The sequence below is a fragment of the Micromys minutus genome (genome assembly GCF_963924665.1).
Source record: "Micromys minutus genome assembly, chromosome: 32".
NCBI lineage: Eukaryota > Metazoa > Chordata > Mammalia > Rodentia > Muridae > Micromys > Micromys minutus.
In genome coordinates, this window is record NC_137967.1 from 4,336,897 (window position 1) to 4,355,840 (window position 18,944).

Here is an 18,944-nt window from a genome sequence, read left to right on the forward strand (position 1 = left end):
GACCCAAGTCCAGACACCAACAGCCTAGCCACTGAGAAGCTAAGGACCAGGCAGTCACAGGAGGGAGGAGACAAGGACAAAACCCAACATATAACTGAGGCAGAGAGCAGGGAGAGGCATGGGGAACAGACAGGAAGAGACCAGAGCAGCAGTCACAGGTCACTGCAAGGAAGACTGGACACAGCAGCATTGGGCAGGTGAACAACTGTGTAGGGCCAGGCGTGGGTGGGGTGTGCATGCACCGTCATACGGTATCTGTGTGCCTGCCCCAGGGTGGGCAGCCATGGGGAAATGACAGACCAGTGTGGGCAGGCAGACCAGGCACTGGCTTCAGATGACTCAGCTGAGTTCCAGCAGATCAGTTCTGAGTCCCTTCCCACCACCGGGTCTGGCCCTGTGACAGCTTTCAGGCCCTGCAGGGACATGGTTACCAAAACTCCCCCCAACCCCCCCCCCCCCCCGTCCCAAGACATCACTGACTCCTCAGGAAACATGGAAGGGTAAGTCAGGGCTGCAACCAAGGGCTGGGAGGGGCAGGCAGGCTCCACTGCTGCATTGGGCGCCTTGCCTTGGGGCTGTGAGCAAGGGACAGTGGCTTCCGTGTAGTGTCTGCTGCTGCTACCTCCTCCCACCTCCCCAAACACACACAGGCCCCATTTTCCTCCAAAAGTTGTTTTTGTCTTTTTTTTTAAATAATGTGAAAATGTCACGCGAAGGTTTGAATCAGAGGCCCCCTCCAGGGGCCAGGCTTGGGGGAAGGGGAGACGCAAGATGGGGGGCCCAGGTTCCTGAAGTCAGTGACCCTCATGAGGCCAGGAGGGACCTCTGCTGTGCCAGGGGTTCTGGGCCCAAAAGAGTTCAGTTCAGTTCCAAGAAGTGTGGCTGTCCAGCAATGGGGCTTCCTGCCTCATGTGGCTCCAAGGGGGTCGGGATCAGGGGGGTCAGGGGACTCATCTGGGGGGCTGGGTGGAGGGCCTGGGCCTCCCGTTTGGCACATGGTGGAGGAGAGAGAGGGCCCAGCCTCAGGCACCTCCCCAGAGGCTGTGTCAGTGTTGGGGGCGATGGCTCCATCGTCCACACAAGATTCTGCTCGCAAACCCTCTTCTTGGGGTGCAAAGGGGCTGGGTCTTTGGGGAGTCAGTTCTCCACGGGGCCTGGGAACAGAAAGAGAAAGAACAGGAATCAGGGGAGACAGGCTTACAGCGAAGGCCGAGTAAGGAGTAAGTGGCACCATCCCGCCCCTGCTCCAGGCTTTCTGCCTTCAAACGTTCCAGCCATTCTACAGGGTGTATGTTTGCATCCACGGTCCCAGTGTCTAAAATGCTCTTCCCAGTGTGTTCAGGCCTCCCCTTCACTGGCCCTCCACAGCCATTCTGGATCACCTTGTTCCCCTTGGACATCCTGGGATATCACTGGCTGCCTCTATTTTCCCCTCGTGTGTCCCTCCCTGGTACTGAGAATTAAGCATAGCGCTTCCTGTGGACGAGCCTGCTGTCTGCTTGGCTGACATGAGACCTGTGCTCAGATCGGTGCCTGTCACACAGCACCTTCACCAACAGTGTTGCAGGACCATCCCCCAGCCTCCCCAGACACAATGGCCTGACTCATTCTCTGGATCTAGAACACCGAGGCCGGTGGGGTAAGGGGTCAGCCCTCCCCCGTTTACTCTCCTGGACCTGGCCATGAGGTACCAGAGGACCACTTCCCTCCTCGAGCACTGTGACCCTGTTCCTTTCAAAGAACACAAGGCGAGCCCCTCCCTCAGGACCCGGCGTAAAGATGGAACATATGGGAGTGCCAGGGGACACCCGCTGTGACTTGGGGAGACAGACGTGCTTCACAGTGTCCCTGCCCATGCCCGGTGGGAGTATCTGTGGGAGCAGGCAAGGATCTGGGGCTTCATACTACTGGACCCTCCATCGCCACTCCTGGTGACTAAGAGTGAGGTCACCTTGCCGGCAGCCTGGATCCTGACTCACTATCTAGCTGGTATCACCACACCCTGGACCCACCCTGCCCTGGGCTCGTGGGGGTCCTGAGACGGAGGTGGTGCGTGTCAGGATAACAGGTTAGATGGAGATTCAGTCCCAGTCCTGCCTCTGCTGCCCTCTACTCTGCCTTGCCCCTCCTCTCTCCCTGTGCCTAGTCCCCATATTGTCCTGTTAGACTCTTGCCAGCCTCTCCTCAGGCACCCTCCAGCCTCCACTCCTAGGCCCCAGTCCCTTCCCCGCTTACAGTCCTACATGGTCCCTAGCATCCTGTGGGCAAAGTTAGCCTAAGTCCTTTATTGCTTACTTACTTATTATTACTATTATTAGAAGTATATATTTGGTTTTTCTTTTTATTTATTTGTTATATATAAGTACACTGTAGCTGTCTTCAGACAAGAGCTCTCATTCCCAAAGTTTGGGAGCCACCATGTGGTTGCTGGGATTTGAACTCAGGACCTCTGGAAGAGCAGCCAGTGCTCTTAACCACTTATCAGCCCTGTTTTGGGTTTTCAAGACAGAATTTCTCTGTGTAGCCCTGGCTGTCCTGGAACTTGCTCTGTAGACCAGGCTGGCCTCGAACTCAGAGATCTGCCTGCCTCTGCCTTCCAAGTGCTGGGATTGAAGGCGTTCACCATGCCCGGCCCCCAAGTCCTTTATAACTAGTCCCATTTATTTACCTCAGCCCAACTCTGAACCCTGAGGAGCCCTAGGCCTGTCTTCTGCTTCTTGGACTAGCTAAACTCTTCGGCCTCCAGCCGTTGTGCAAGCTGTTCCCAGCCCTGGGTCAGTAACGCCATCACAGGAGCTCCAGGCTGCCCGCCCATCAGGATTATCCCCCTTACACCCTCATAACACTCAGGATCAGGATCCACTCTCATCCCCATTCTACAGATGAGGACGCTGAGGCAGAGAGGGACACTGACTGGCCAACATCACACAGATAAAAATAAGGCAGGGTTAATCCTGGAACTCAGAGGATTTGGGGACCAGGGATAGAGCCGTTCCTAACAGCTCCTTCCCCACATCCTGGGCGCTCCGCATAGTGGCCAGCAGGGGGCAGGAGAGAGCTGACTTTCTATCAGCACAGGGCCCAGCAGATGCTTACCACGAGAGGGCAGCACTCAGGGCCAGCAGCCGGGGCGGAATTCCGGCTCTACCCTCCTTTCTAAGAAAGTGCTGCAGTTCTTTCCGTAAAAACCCGTGGAACTAAAATCCACTGCAAGGATCGTAGTGAAAAACTGAGCGGGTAGCAATATGGCAGGTCGCTGTGAGCTCGCTGCTACTATAGTGACTCCTGTCTCTGGGTGTCTGCCATACCCTCCTCTGGCTTTAAGTGCCCTCGGAGAGGATATGGAGATCCAGCAAGGTATCTGAGCTCAGAGATGGGAAAGACCGGCAAAGGGAGTGTGTACATGAAGATCCTTGAAAAAGCAACTGAGGGTCAGAGACAGGTGTAATGGTCCAAGGTTGTAAGTGGGAACCAACTGGTCTGAGCTGGGAGATGTCAATGTGACAGAGAATGGGACAGAAGCAAAGCAAGGGAGGGCAGGTCGGGGAGGGCTGGGACAAGGTCCTGCTGGAAGCACTGTACCTGCGGGCCGGGCGTCGGGAGCCCGGGCGGGAGGCCCCGGGGTCTCCAGCGCAGGTGAGACGGAGAAGCGGGAGAAGCACAGGGGGGGCCCTGGTGGGGGGAGGAGGGGGAAATCCTCCGCCCACTCGAAACTGCCGCCTAGGGAGAAAGTGAACTAGACTTAGACACCCCAGTCCTTTAGCCCTACCCTCCAGCAAGGGCCCCTCCCCTCCTCTGCCTTCCTGAGCGCCTCCCAGGGCCCTCGGTACAGCTTCAGCCTACAAGAGTGGATTCACTCCTCCTCTTTCAGGTCCTCCTTAGCCCCGCCCTCCCCACAGGACACGCCCGTTGCATGAGGCCACGCCCTCCGTCTCCAAGCCCCGCCCTCCCGCGGCCCAAATCTTGGGTTCCGCCCCTCACCAAAGCCGCTGTCGTTGCTGGGAAACCCATCTCCTGGGGTGGTGGGGTGGGGAGGCGTCGGGGGCGCTGGGGGCGTTGACGGCTCCGTGTCCCCCTCGGGGGTGCCCTGGACGCTCAACTCGTTGGTTGGAGTCTCCTGAAAACAAGAGAAAGGAACGTATTGTCACACCCCAACCACCTCAAATTGCTGAGATTGTATTGCATGGAGAAGTGAATGGAACCCTCCTCTGCCTTCCAAGGTTCCTACAAGCCCTAATCTCACTCAGGTCTTTGTTCCTGACTTAACTATAAAGCCCCACCCAGCTCAGGAATTCCTAAATTCAGCAAGCACTTAATCCTGCAGCGAGTTTTTTTTAACCCCGCAGCGAGTTTTGAACCCTGAAGTACAACCTCCAAGATTTGGGCTGCAAACCCAAACCTATATCTTGGAGCTAACAGCCTGTTCCTGTCGCTCCCAACCCCTAACTCCAGCCGAGCACCAAAGGAACCGTTACCCCAGTCCCCACTCAAACTCTCCAAGTCACGCCTTGAACTCGGCAAGGTGGGAATGACCTTAATTCCAGCACTCAGGAGAGACAGGTGGCCTCTAAGTCTGAGGCCAGCCTGGTATACAAAGTGAGTTCCAGGACACTCAAGGTTATACAGAGAAATCACGATGCACGTGAATCTCTTGAGTCCCAGGCCACCCTTGTCTAGAGATTTCAGAACAGCCAGAGCTATACAAAGAGATCCTGTCTCAAACAAAGAAACAAATAAAATTTAAAAGTCCCATTTTGGAATCCTTTGGTCTCAGTGACTCTGAACCCAGAACCTAGCCTTGTTTTTAACTCTCTCACAACCTGGCCCCAAACAGTCTCATCCCAGGTTTATCTAGCGAGGCTCAGGCAATAACCCCCCTTTTCTTTTTTTCCCTTCAGACAATAAACCCCTTTTTAATATATAATATGGAGATTTCAGATCCGGGTTACTTAGGCATGTTTGTTTGAGGAAGGGTTTCGGTATGTAGCCCTAGCTGCTCTGAACTATTCAATAATTATATATTGCCTCGCCTTTGCTTCCTGAGAGCAGAGATTACTGATCTGGGCGACCAAGCCAAACTCACTCCATTTTAAAGCTCCACGTGATAAGACCCGCCTCATTTAAAGCCCAGCCCCAAGAGGCTGGAGATGCTTAGAGGCTAAGGTGTCGCCCTTTTCCTGACTGCCAGAGTTTGTTGCCCGGCACCCACATCAAACACCTCTTGCGGAGCTCCACCCACTGGGCGGGCTACTCCGCACTAGAAGGTGCAAATCTCTGGGCTCGCCCGCCCCAGATCCATTCACCTGGACCACCAGAAGGTCCACCCCCCCTCCAGTCCTGATGCTACCTATCCTAAGTGTTCCCCCTCACCTGGTCGAAGAGGTAGACGGTCACGTCCCCGTGGAAGGAGACCATCTTGCGCTTCCTCTCCAGCTCGCTGTCCTCTGGCTCGTCGGCCGCGCGTGGAGACTTGAGCAGCCCCCGCAGCGGGCGGGCCGTGTCCCCGTCGGCGCTGCTCACCACGACGGGCACTGGGACTTCCCGCGTCCTCCCGGGACCCCGAGAGCCCGCTGCCTCCTCGTCCTCCTCGTCCTCGTCCTCGTCCTCCCCGTCCTCCTCCGCTGGCCCCGGCGCCCCCGCCCCGCCGGCCTCCCCGCCAGCTGCCCCTGCGTCCGCGCCCTCCCAAGGTGGCCGCCGCGGGCCCGGGCCCGGGAACGGCGTGAGCGTGAGCGGAGGGAGCGCCAGGGAGAGCCGGGAGAGTTTGGCTGCAAGGGGAGAAGACAAGTGAGCTCCTGCCCGGGATCAGAGTCAGGCTCTGCCCACAGCTGTATGCTGGGGGGCTTCTGAGGGCCTTTCTGTGTGCACAGTGAGAGACCCCTCACCACTGCAGTGCATGCTCTCAGCATACAGGGCAACGAGCTTCTTCCACAGCACCTGGGCCCAGCTGTCCTCTCCACTCTGAACCCACCTCTTTCAGGACTCCCCATTTCTACCCCCCACCTCGACATTTATATATGCCATTCCCTCTGCCTGCAACTGAGTCACATTCTTCAGCTCTGGGGGGAAGGGGTCCCCAGAGCTGAGCCATCTCTAAGAGTCATGCTCTGGCCACACACCTCCTGCCAAGGGCGGGAGCAGGTTAGCCCTGGTTAGTGTGCCTGGCCTTGGAACACGGAACACAACCACCCTCACGAAGTTAGGTCTGGAAGTGCCCACAATCCCTGGGGTTAATGATCAGTGTTCCCCTGCAGAAGGGGAGTTTCCTTGTTGGCCCTTGGTTGCCACCTTCTAGAACTTTCCCTGTCCCCAAGGCCACTTTCCTTCCTTCCAGTCCCACCCCACTGTGTCCCTCAACAAGTACGTCCATTTCTCTGGGCCACTGTTCCTCCCGGGAAATGAAAAGAGCCACCCCTTTCTCCGTCAGAGTTCCACTGGGGGTGACAGACATTAGGACACAGAGACAGATGCGGTGAGACCGGTAGCTGCTCTCGAGATGCACCATCCAGTGCCCACCTCCACCATCCCCGCCACCCACGGGCTCCTAGCTCCCGCCCTTCACTGCTGTTCAGAAGGTGGGACTAGGAAGGCACAAGCACCATGCTGTCAAGACTCGTGGATGCCCACAATAAGGATGTAGCAATGGCCTCTAGAAACATGAAGGCTTCCCAGGGAGGGGAAGTTTGTGTGGGATTTTAATGGATGAACAGCAGTTCCCTGGGTGGAAGACCTTAAGCCATTCCTAGCCTCTTTTCAGCCAGTAGCCCCGAGCCAACCCAGACTCTCTGAGGCATTTTAGTTCACCCAGTAGGGTCATGTGACCCGGTGTCTCCTAGACACCTGGGTGGGGTGCCATTGCGGTGTTCAGGAACTTGGGAGGACACTATCTCCCATGCGTTGTCACTGTGTGGCTCACCTTTTGCTCTCAGCCTAGCAGTGGCTCCTCAACCTGTGCTACCCTAACATTTACCTACTAGAATGGGCCAGGGGACAACCCATGGCCTGACACATTGGAGAGACCCCTTAGTTTATTGTTTCCTTTGAAAAAAAATGTGTTTTTCAATTAAAATTTTGTTATTTATCAACTGAGACAGTTTCTTTGTGTAGCCCAGGATGTCCCGGAACTCACTCTGTAGACAGGCTGCCTCTGACTCAGACCCACCCACCTCCGGATGCTGGGATCAAATGTGTGCGCCACCACGCCCAGCCTCTTAAATTTTAAATGTTGTTCATTTATGTCTGTGTGCATAAATGAACATATTATGTATGTGTGTAGGCATGCATGTACCACAGCACATGTGTGGTGGTCAGGGAACAACTTATGGGACTTAGTTCTTTCTTTTCTCCATGTAGGTCCTGGGATGAATCTCAAGGCAGCAGGTGACAAGTGCCTTCACCAGCTGAGCCATCTTGCCTGCCTTCAAAAATGTGTGTACACGTGTGTGTGTGTGTGTGTGTGTGTGTGTAGGACAGAGGCAACCTCAGGATTCCTCTACACCATCCACCTCTTTTGAGAAGGATCCCTCACTGGCCTTGAGTAGCTAGGCAGTGAGCTTCAGGGATCCTCCTGCCTCCACTCCCCGAAGGTGCTGGAGTTAAAAGCTCATCACCACACCTGGCTTCACGTGGCTTTAGGATCAGGTTCTCACATTTGCAAGGCAAATATTTTACCTACTGAACCATCTCCCCGGCCCTTCGGTTTTGTCTGAGACTGGGTCTCGATATGTATCTTTGACTGGCCCCGGAACGTCTTGATATGTAGGCCGGGCTGACTTTCAAGTCACAACTATCTTATTGTCCCATTTTTCCAAGTGCTGTCCTGGAGACATGTGGCACACACACCCCTGGCTACTCTCAGCTTCTTAGCCATCACATTGATCCCTGAGCTGGCTACAACCACTCAAACATCCAGAACATGATTTTTTTTAAAAAGCAGCCAATGCTACAAAAAGCACCTGTGGCCTTCATAGGACTGGCTGTTTTCCTAGCCTTCCCCATTTCTGGGTACCTTCTGACTTGGAAACCCCCACCTATACAAGCTTAAATAACAAAGACAGGTCTCCATTATGTCCCAGAACTCAATGATGACAATTTGGCAGTAACTAAAGGCTTTGTCAAGGCCTGCCCTCTCACAACCACCTAGCCAGGGCCTTCCTGACATCCATTCTTGGCAGGTGGAAAAAACTGAGGCCCAGAGCAGTAAAGACCTGTTCTTAGGACTGCAGATGGGGACACAGCCAAGGCCTCTGGGTAGGCATTCATGGTGCCAGCCTATTTTAGCTCTCCTTCCCGACCTCCTCACCTTTTACCTCCTCACCTTTGACCTCCTCACCTTTGATCTGCTCGCTGTTCCCCTGAGGGGGTCCCAGGTCCAAGAACAAGCGTGGCATCTCGGGTCCCTTCCTCTCCGGCTTGGGGGGGTCCTCGTCTACGTTGGGGGCCATGTCTCCGCCGAGCCTGTTGTCTGGGACCCCTGGCTCTTCCTCTGGGGCCACCTCCAGCCTGGCTTTCGGGGGCACTGGCTCCGGCCTCCTCGGCTGGGCCCCCAGTGGCTGTGGCGGAGGTGGCAGTGGTCTCGAGTTGTCTACCCATCCGGCCTTTGCGTCCACGGCGCTTGCGGGGCCGCCGGCGGGGCCCGTCCCCGCGACCCCCGGGACTCGGCCCCCACTCCCGAGGTCCAGCTTCCCAGCCCCGGGGGCTCTCAGTGCCCCCCCACTCTCGTGGACTCTCCACTCGGTCCCGGGGTCCGGGTTCCCGCTCTTGGGGGCTGGGCCAAGCTGGCCAGGGGCCATCTCCAAGCCGTTCTGGGGCAAGGCTGCCTCGCAGGGTGCAGGGGCTCGATCCAGCAGGGTCTCGTGAGCTAGACCCCCAGTCTCGGGCATCTTCTCCCAGGGTCCTGGGACTCTCCGAGGTCCAGTCTCTGGCGGCCTCTCCGTGTTCCTGGGCAGCCTCAGGACCCCATTCTCTGCTACCTTCTCCTCGCTCTTTGGGGACATCAGAACCCCATTCACCAGCACCTTCTCCCCGGCCTCTGGGGACATCGGCTCCCCATTCACCAGGGCTCTCTCTTCTCTCTCCGGAGATTCCAGGCCATTCTCCGCCACCTTCTCCTTCATGTCCAGGGTTCCTGGCTTCCCGTTCTCCAATACTGTCACCCCGTTCACCGGAAGACTCCTGCTGGGGACTTTCTTCCTGCTGACCAGGGATGTCAGGTCCCTGTTCGGACCTGGGCCCTTCTCTCTGTTCGCGGGGCTTCTCCCCGCCTTCCTGGGTCCTGTCTCCCCGGGTGTCGACCCCTTGTCCCCTAGGAGGTTCTTTGTCACATCTTCCCTTAGGGACATCAGCAGCTGCTCGGTGCTCACCTGAACTACAAAGGTTGGCTTCTCCTGGGACCCTGGGAGTGGGAGGGGACCCGGGTCTGGGGGTGGCCGGGGCGCTCCTGGGTCGGGTGGCTCGGGGGGAGCCCGTGGCCGAGGGACCCCTTCCTCCTCGGCCGCCCCCCCACCTGGGAAGGCTCCCTCTGGGGAAAAAGGGGTCTCGGTCTCGTAGCCGCTGTCCCCCGGCTTGGGGCCCGGAGACGACAGCCCGGAGCCTGGACTGGCCAGGGCCGACGGGGGGTCGGGGGACGCGGCCGGTTCCGCGGAAGCCCGGGGAGGGGGCGGTGGAGGTGGGGGAGCGGGAGGTGGCCCCCGCCCGGGGTACTGGGGCGCTGCGGCCCCCATGAGGGGGTCCAGAAACTCGAGGGGGGCTGAGGTAGGGGGGACCAGAGGCAGGTCGGCCAGGGAGCCCCGCTCGGCACGCAGAGAAGAGTCGTCCTCTGGGGGGTGGGGACAACCAAGGGCAGGGTGCCCCCCCCAGCCGGCCACAGCGTCCCCCCGCTCCAATGGCAGGCAGGAGCAGGGACCCTCGCGGCTGCACAGGGGACAGGGCAGGGGTCCCCGGCGGCTGGGTCCCCCTCCAAGGCTGCTGCTGTCCTCGCCTGGGGAGCTCTCTTCCTCCTCCTCTTCGGCCCAGGGTGCAGTACCCTGTTCCCCAAGCACCTCGGCAGGGTCTCCTGCCAGGGTTTCTCCTGCGCCCCGACCCTCGGGGTCCCAGCCGCTCAGCAGGAAGCCACTTGATCCTGAGGACTGGGCTGGGAAGGGTCGGGGCGCAGGGAAGAGGGGGGAAGCCCAGGTCTCGGACACCAGCTGAGGGACCTCGGAGGGAGCCTGGGGGGCCTGGGGACCGGGTACTCCTGGGTCCAGCGGGTCCCAGTCGTTGGGGAAGAGGGGCTCTGGTGGAGAACCATGCTCCTCCAGGCGGATATAGTACTCACTGCTCACCGAGGGACTGCGTGCGCTGATGACAGGCAGCACGCTAGGGGTGGACAGAGCCTCATAGAAGGGATTGGACGGATTGGTGTGGGGCGCAGGAGGCGCAGAAGCCGGCTGCCAGGGAGGTGCACCCCCACCACGGCCTGCCCCACGGCGGGCCTTTTCCCACAGGCACTCAAGGTTGAGGCCACGACTGCTCTCGGTGACTGTTAGTACATCTTCTGGGTCAGCCCCGGGAAAGCCATCCAGAAGGGGGAACTGAGAGGACAGAGTCCCCGGGCGAGGCGCACTATGGGAAGGGGGCCAGGGCCAGGGGAAGGGCCCGTCTCGGGGAGGGGGTGGTGGAGGAGGGGGTCTGGGGGGTCGCTCAGACAGCAGGTAAGTGAGCTGCAGCTGGAGATCAGAGGCCGAGGGGCGCTGGGCTGGCGGCCGCCAGCAAGACTGCAGGATGTCATACCTGGGGACAAGTGAGGGGATAATGAAGAGGAAATACCTCCAGAGGAGAGGGACAGAGGCCGATATAGGTAGCCAAAGACCAAGGCCCCAGGCAGACGGAGTCAGAGATCCAGAGAAAAACAGAAAGGGCGGTGTTGGCCTCGGGAAGGAGGAGTGAAGCAGAGTTTCGACCGGCCACTCCCCTGCCTCAGTTTACCCATTTCAGGCATCAGGTAATGGGGGAGGATGGATTCGAGGATGCTTAGTGGCTGGGATAGGAAGTTTGGGAGTCAGGTGCCTCACCAATAGTCGGCGTAGGGTAGCTTCAGCCTGGGTCGGGCCAGCTTGACGTGTTGCTGGCGGACAACAAAGGCCAGGACCTCCTCGTCCGATAGGTGACGATAGGGCTGCGCCCCGAACTCAAACAGCTCCCAGAGTGTCACCCCGAGGGACCTGTATGGGCGGTCAAAAGTCAGAGGTCAGAGAGAAGTGGAGCCCCATCCCCCCAGGCGCCAAGCGTAGCTCACCAGACGTTACTCTCACGGCTTTGGTCCACCAGCACAAAGCTACCGTGAAGCTCGCCCAGCAGCTCCGGCGCTGCCCAGCGCAGCGGCACCCATAGGCGCTCGGGTGTCAGGTAGTAGTCTTCCTAGGGGTGGGTGGGGTCAGCAGGTCAGCAGGGGACACACACTGATCCACATGCACAGACACATTCACACGCTGTGCCCACCTTGTAGTTGCTATGCGCCAGCCCATAGTCTCCAATCCGCACAGTCAGGTCTGAAGTTAGCAGGCAGTTGCGCAGCGCCAGATCGCTGCGGAGTAGGGATGGGGGAGGCGGAGTGAGGAGCAAGCCCCGCCCACAGTGTGCCTTCTCTCCCTTTCACAACTCTGCACATCTTGTGCTGGCACCTCCTCTCCTGACCCCGTCCTCCCCCACCTCCACCGCTCCCCACCCCATCCGCCATGTTCCTCTACTAGTTTCTCCCGCTCTCTCCTCCACTTTCTTTACTGACACCCCAGTCTTCCCTCCCTCTTCCTCTGCTAGCACTGCTCCCCTTTCTCCCGTCTCTTCCCTTCCCAGACTCCCTCCTTTCTCTCTCCTGACTCCTCCCTTCCTTTCTAAGCTCATTCCTTTCCCTCCTGACTCCTCCCTCTCCACGCCCCCTCCTCCCAGGGTCTCACTGTGCAGCCTTAGCTGTCATGGATCTCGCAACGTAGACCAGGCTGGCCTCAACCCTGCCGGGATCGTCCTGCCTCAGCTTTCTGAGTGTTGGGATTATAAACCAGAGCCACCACACCCTGTTTTCTCTTAGCTAGTCTCCTTTCCTGAAATCTGGCTTTCCTTTCCAGACTCCTCCCCTCCCCTGGCTCCTCCCCTCCCCTGGCTCCTCCCCTCTCCCAACCCCTCCCCTGGCTCCTCCCCTCCCCTGGCTCCTCCCCTCTCCCGACTCCTCCCCTCTCCCGACTCCTCCCCCTCCTTTATGTCAGAACTTCAGTGTGCCTGTCACTTTAGAGTCCTTGCTTGCTCATCCAGTGTCCCCTGCTGTAGGTGCACCTAGCTCACCTGTGCACATAGTTGTGGGAGTGCAGGTGTGCCAGTCCTCGGGCAATCTCTAGGCCCATCCTCTGCAGTGTCCGAAGGTCTCGAGGGGGAAGTTCAGGGGACATGCCTTCAGGTGGCCGCTGGGCCCGAAGGTATCTTTTCAGGTCCCCCTGGGAGGGAAACAAGGCAGTTCGGCACAAAGCATCTCCTACCCCCCATTAGGCAGCCAGCCCCTAGTTAGCACAGCCTGGCTGCCTATGCAGCTCAGTTGGGTCAGATACTTACCACACATTTACGATGCCCGGGATTCAACCCCCAGCCCCAGAAACATAAAAAGAAAAGGAATGCTAACACAGTCACACAGGTGACTACAGGAATCTGAGACCCTGGCGTCCTGAGACCACAGCTGACTTCCAGCTCCCAGCAGCCCCTCCCCTTCCCCAGACCCCTCACCAGCTGACAGAACTCCATGATCAGCAGGAAGGGCAAGGTCTCCACACAGACGCCCAGGCACTGGAGAACGTTGGGATGCTGCAGGCTCCTTAAAGGGGCAGGAAGGGAGCATCGTGGGTGCCCTCGTCTTGACAAACCCTTTCCCAGGCATGGGTAGTACGCCTCCCCTTCAGATTGTCCCTGACCTCCTACTGACATGTTTCTGGCTCCCCAGTGGCCCCGTGAGACGTTCACTGGTGTTCCAGTGTTCCAGTTACTCGCCGGCCAGCATCCACTTTGCCCAGGTTATTCTCTCTAACTCTGGGTCTCCCTACATGGTCCTGGCTGTCCTGAACCTAACTGTAAACCAGGCTGGTACCACACTCATGGACATCCACCTGCCTCTGCATCCTAAGTGCTGGGATTAAAGGTGTGTTTTGTTTTTTTTTCTCTCCTTATTTTTTAACCTTGTAGAATTATGTCTATATCGGTGTGTTTATGAGTGGGTATGTGTATGTGAGTGCACGTGCTCATGAAGGACAGAAGAGGGCATCAGATCCCCTGGAGCTAAAGTAATGGGCTCCTGTGAGCCATGACGGCAAAGCTACCGGAACTAAACTCAGGTTCTCTGAGAGAGCAGCACACACTCTTAACCACTGCGCCATCTCCCCAGCCCCCCCCCCCTTTTTTTTTTGTCTCTGGCTCAGGCCCCAACTGCAATCCGGTCTCCCAATAATTGGCTTTACTCATTCATTCACCCTCGCCCCTGAATCCTTCCCAAGTCTCCCAGGGAAGTCACCCTGCCTCCTTTGCTTCCTCTGATGTACGGGGGAAGTGGCTCCTGGATGAGGCTGTGAAGACCCCACGGGGAGAAGGGCTGTTCATGGTGTGAGTGGGTGCTGCTATTCTATGTAATGTAAGGGAGGGTTTCACTCTGCAGCCCAGGCTACCTGGGAACGCACAATCCTGCCTCAGCCTTCAGTGCTGAGATAAACAGTAGGCATACACCACCAGGCCAGCTGTTACTGCTGCTTTTGTTTCCAACACTTAGACACATGTTTGACTGGACTTCAGCCTCTGTCCCGCTGTCTCTGAGGGCCTCTGGTCACTGCCCAACCCTTACCCTCCATTTCCTCAGCTTCCCACAGTGCTTTGCAAAACTGCTAGCTCCTACAGAACCCAGCCTCCTCAGTCTTTCCAAGTCGCCCCTACAGACCCTTCCCTTCACATGGCCCTTCTAGTTCTGATACTCCAAGCTCAGCGGGGCTGGTACAGATGAGTTCTTTCTCTAGCGCTGCCCAGTAGATGCCCAGGGTCACTTTGGCACCGGGGCCAGGCTAGTATTTGTGTTACAACCACAGCTTGGCTGGGTCCTCAGCCCTTCCCCTTCCAGGAGGGGACTGCTGACACCCCACTTCGGGGATGTCACCCCACAATGTGGAAAGTGCCTGTCACATGCTGGAACCTGAGAAGTGACGGGACTCAGTGACCAAGGACAATAGGGGTGTGAGGGAGGAAGCCTGAGATTCACCCCAACTCTGTGAAGCAGAGTATAGACCGGGGTGATCCGGAAAGGAACGGAGGCTCGGAGAAGTGAAATGACTTGCCTAGTGCCACATAGCTGGGATTTAAATTCAAGGTCTATGTCTGGACCAGCAAACGTCTGCCGAGGGCTGACGGAACTCGTAAGACTCAGAGGCGGGAAGAGCACTGAGCGGCCGATCAGCCTGTACTGTCCCAAGAGATTTCTGTCATGGGTCAGCTATGAAGCACCTGGAATGTGGCACGTGTCACTCAGGAAACAAATGTTTAAAGCCATTTGTTTGTAGCTTAGGTTGGCTTCATATTCCTAGAGACTCCTTCGGCCTCAGCCTCCTACACGTTCTGACGGCAGGGGTGAACCACTCACTACACACTGGTCTGGCTTCATTTTAGTTAGCTTAAATTTAGTTAGCTTAAAATTAATTAAATTTAATTAGAAAGAAAGGCAGACAACACGCAAACCGGCAAAGTAAGACCCCAGCGCATACACACACACCCTTTGGGACAGGGTTTCCTTCTGTAGCCCAGGCTGGTCTCAAGCTTACAATCCTCCTCCCTCAGCACTCTGAGTACAGTTGCAGGTCACACCCACCATGCCTGTGGAAGGCCCTCCAAACCTGGGCCTAAGACAAGGGCTGAAGGGACGGGGTGGGAAATGGAGTTCAGAAGGACAGAGGCAGAGAGATTAAAGCGCTAGCCGGTGCAGAGCCAGTAGGCTCTAGGAAACTGAGTCCATGCTCTGGAGGCACTGAGGAGTCATGGGAGGTCTTGGAACAAGGCTGGGCCAGACTCTAGGGTTTGTGTCTGAATGAATGAGCCCTACGCACTGCCTATGACTGGAAGCTCACTATCTCCAAGCACAAGGATGTGTGTTTAGAATGAATGCCTAAGCTGGGTGCTTGTAGGTCTTTCCTTAGAGAGGGGAAGGGACGTAGGGCAGACTCAGGGATAGCGTTGTCTTAACCGTGGCCAGGACAAAGACACCAGGTTCAGAATCGTGGAATCACTTCCCCGTGCTCTCTCTAGCTTTCTTTAAGAAAGACCTAAGTCTCCAGGAGGGAGACCCCGGCACCGGTGTCACACAGCCAGGAAGAGAAAAGACTGGAAGCCTGGTTTGACACCACACTGGCTTCCCTCTGCTCCCAAAGATCACCCCCTTCACCTGGTACTTTGTTTTTAGAGCTCCCGTCGGTGGACATACCTGTAGGGCTGAGCCTCTGAGATGAACTTGCGCTGCTCCAGGGGCCCTGCACTAGCCCGGAGTTCCTTCACCACCACCTGAGCTGGCGAGTAGTCTGAGAAAACCTCCCCGAGGATCACCTGATCAAGGAGTCCTATGATCAGTGCCGACCTGTGTCTAGCCCGTCCCCAGGGCAGCTCCATCATCCACTCCAAACTCCCAACCACTTCCAGGCCTTTCCTTCAAGTCCCACCTCCCCGGCCCCCTACCAGACACGGGATAAGAGACTCACAGGCCCAGAATCCGATGCACGTGGGACGGATGGAAGGATGGACAGACTGACGGACGCGTGGAGAGCCGGGTGGCGAGGCGGAGTGGTCAATGGAGTGAGGAGGGAGGCGCTGACCGACAGATGTGGGGGTAGGTGGGTGGGAGTGGGTGAGGGGTGGAGGGGCAGGCTGAGGGGCATGGGGCTGGGTAGGCCAAGAGCAGATGACAAATGGGGGTAGACACAGAACAGGAGCACGCACACGCCAGAGATGTATGGATACCCCCTCTGCCTCCCACCCAGGCCCCTCACCTTCCCAAACCAGCCGCTGCCAATCTCCTGCAGGTAGCTGAGATGCTGGCGGCTCAGGCCCAGGGGGGTGCTGATGTCTGAGGAAGGGGCAGGAGGGGAGGTGGGAGGGGCCTAAGGTCAGAGTAGACAGCAGTCTCCTTCTATTGGCTGTCTCCAACATTCCATGACAGGATCCAGCCTCCTCATTGGTTGCCCATGAGATCCAGGGCCCAATCAGCTCCAAGCCTGGTTAGTCCGCTTATAGGCTGGCTCCCAGATCTAGGCTGATGGCACCAGGGCCATCCTGCAGGATTCTCTCGATCTGGGGTTTTCTACAAGATGCTGTGTGAGGTCTCCCTATAAGTTACTTCCACAAATCTAGGGGCTCTGCAATCTGCCCTCTACCCTCCCTGAGCCACAAAAGGAAGCCCTCAGTGTTGGGATCGAAATATCCCGGGGTGGAAGGGGCAGTACCTGAGTGTGCAGGCTGCGGGGCAGGCATTGGCAGTGAGACCTCTGCCAGCGGTAAAATATAGACATCAGGCAGCGACTGTGAGGAGGAGGTCTCCTCCGCAGGGGGAGTGTACTCCCCAGAGCAGTCCTCCCCTTCCGGGTTCTCAAACTCCTGGGGTGCGAGAGGTTAAGAATGGGAGCATCAGGAGGAGGGTGCTGAGATGCCACCATTCTGCCCTAATTGCCTTCCTTTCGTTCACAGACCTGTCCCTCAAATCCCAGCCCCATTTCCGATCCCAAAGCCCCAGGTCTTGGGAGTGCTTTGGGACATCCAGTGTCTTTGCTGCCAGGGGACTTTCTCCCAGGTTAGTCCTAGGGCACCTCACCTTGAAACGAACATCACCCCGTTTGCAACACAGACAGGTAAGGAGGAGGAAGATGAAGGCTAGCAGACCCGAACAGGAAATGAGGACCACAGCGTAGGGCGGAGCCAAAGGGGCCCGGCTCAGAGCGAATCCATCTGTGGGCACAAGGCTGGGCTGGGATCTGGGCTTCGAGACACCGGCTATCGGACTCCATGCCCCTCCCATCCTGGGTTAATCTTGGACTACAACCCCCATGATGCTCCAAATCCAGAGGCCCCTTGGCAGAGATGCCAGGTGGTCTAATGTATTGTGGGAGTTGTAGTTTAAGGCCTTCCCAGGTGGTTGGGGGTGGGGTCCCTCCTTTCGTTCCAAGCTGGGACCCACCCCCCCACCCCAAACGCATCCCGTAACCCGGATACATTCCAGTGACTAGCAATAGTGGGGCCTGGAGCTCTGAGAATTTACAACATGCTACCATAGACAGCTTCATGACCACCATCCCCCAAATTGCGGGCTGTTGGAAGATATTTGCCCCGAGCTGAACCCGCTGTCCACCCCACACCTGAAGGGTGACTGAGAACTGTTTGTTTTAAAGACATTGGGAAGACAGACTCGTTCTCTTGCCTCAGCCTCAGGCCTAAGGGAGGGGTCTCTGCAAGGCCTGAGCTGTGTTCCCCTTAGAAATAGGGTCTCTCTTCCCCAAAGGCCGCGGCTTCCCATATCCCCGCGCACCCGTGTGCACTCGCGTGCACATGAGCTCACATGCACGCTCACAAGCACGCACTCGGCCCGCAGCCCACTCCCCACCCGCCCTGGCTGGTCTCCCCGGCCCTGCAGACCTGCTCGTCCCCAGGGACTGCGCACAGGTGCCGGGCGGGCCCGGTGGGGGTGGGGCGCGGGCCGTGGACGGCTGGACATACTCACCGGGGTGCGCTGGGGACGCCAGGCAGCCGGAGGCGGAGACGGCCGCCAGGAGGATGAGTGCGCCGGGTGCAGGCATCTTGTCCAGGATGGAAGGGAGGTGGAGGAATCGGCGGCTGGGGAGGAGGGGGGGCGGGCCCTCAGCCCCCAGCCATGGGTACCCGCTCAACCCTGGCCTCCCCCAGCCCAGGAGAGGGGCGGGAGATGCAGGACAGGGGGAGGGAGGGGTTGCTTACTGGCTCAGATACCCCCCTCCCCCTCCTCGAAAGGACAGACGGATGAAGGGATGGAGAGGCGGACGGAGGAGAGAAGCTGGGGAGCCGGGGTTGCTGGGGTAGGGGGGAGGGGAAGATGGGGGGGTAAGAACGAGGGCCCCGCCCCCGAGGACAATCGGGATTGGGGGAGCAGAGAGCCTGTCAGAGGGAGGGTGGGAGGAGGAAGGAGGGAGCGTTGTCATGGCAACTGGTTCCCGGTTGCATTGGCTGCCAGGCGGGAGGGGAGAATAGGGAGGGGGAGAAGGGACAGACAGAAACCAACAGACCCTTGGAGGGGGGGCAGGGTCCACAGTGTGTGGCCCTGACACCACTGTGACACAACACTAGTGCCCACACGTGTGCTACATGCTAAGATGCAGATGTCAAGCCCACACAGCCCACACACAGCTGACACATGTCACAGGAACCTTCACAACCGCATCTCATACAAAGGTGGACAGCCATCAGCAAACGGAGACACGGACACGTCACACACAAAGACACAGGGACAGACCACACTGAGAATGCATAGGCAGTCCAGACTCTGGTTGGTACAGATTCACCCAGCCACACAGGAATGCCCCAGCATCACATGCACGCACACGCAGACATGCAACACAGAGCTCCAAACATAGGGAGGTATCACAAAGATCCATTCAGACCCTTTGGGACACGAGGAGGCATGCTGTCACAAACTGATAATCCACACAGGCAACAAAGAACACACAGAAATCACTAACTCAAACATGCAATGACAGCTGCATGCACACAGACACAGGCTGGCCAGTCACGTATGTGGACATGCAGCAACAACACATGCATGTATTCAGGCACTCAGGGACAAACACGTATCACATACATGCACATGGGAACACACAGTTCATACATGCAAAGCCACATAGCTTATGCAGAAACACAAATACAGATCAGGGATACAAACATGCCCT

The 18,944-nt window shown here is 57.6% G+C and overlaps 1 protein-coding gene across 1 annotated transcript; it reads right to left on the reverse strand.

Moving 5' to 3' along the window:
- Positions 1 to 907: 907 nt before the first annotated feature.
- Positions 908 to 17,822, reverse strand: LMTK3 (lemur tyrosine kinase 3; the record flags this gene model as incomplete). Its single annotated transcript, XM_080909245.1, has 16 exons — positions 908 to 1,154; positions 1,554 to 1,617; positions 3,583 to 3,720; positions 3,982 to 4,117; positions 5,371 to 5,765; positions 8,330 to 10,767; positions 11,049 to 11,198; positions 11,273 to 11,394; positions 11,476 to 11,560; positions 12,313 to 12,461; positions 12,745 to 12,832; positions 15,467 to 15,585; positions 16,026 to 16,102; positions 16,479 to 16,629; positions 16,844 to 16,977; positions 17,747 to 17,822. 16 exons carry the CDS (start codon positions 17,820 to 17,822, stop codon positions 908 to 910), a joined length of 4,569 nt encoding a protein of 1,522 aa, XP_080765371.1.
- Between the last annotated feature and the right edge of the window lie 1,122 nt (positions 17,823 to 18,944).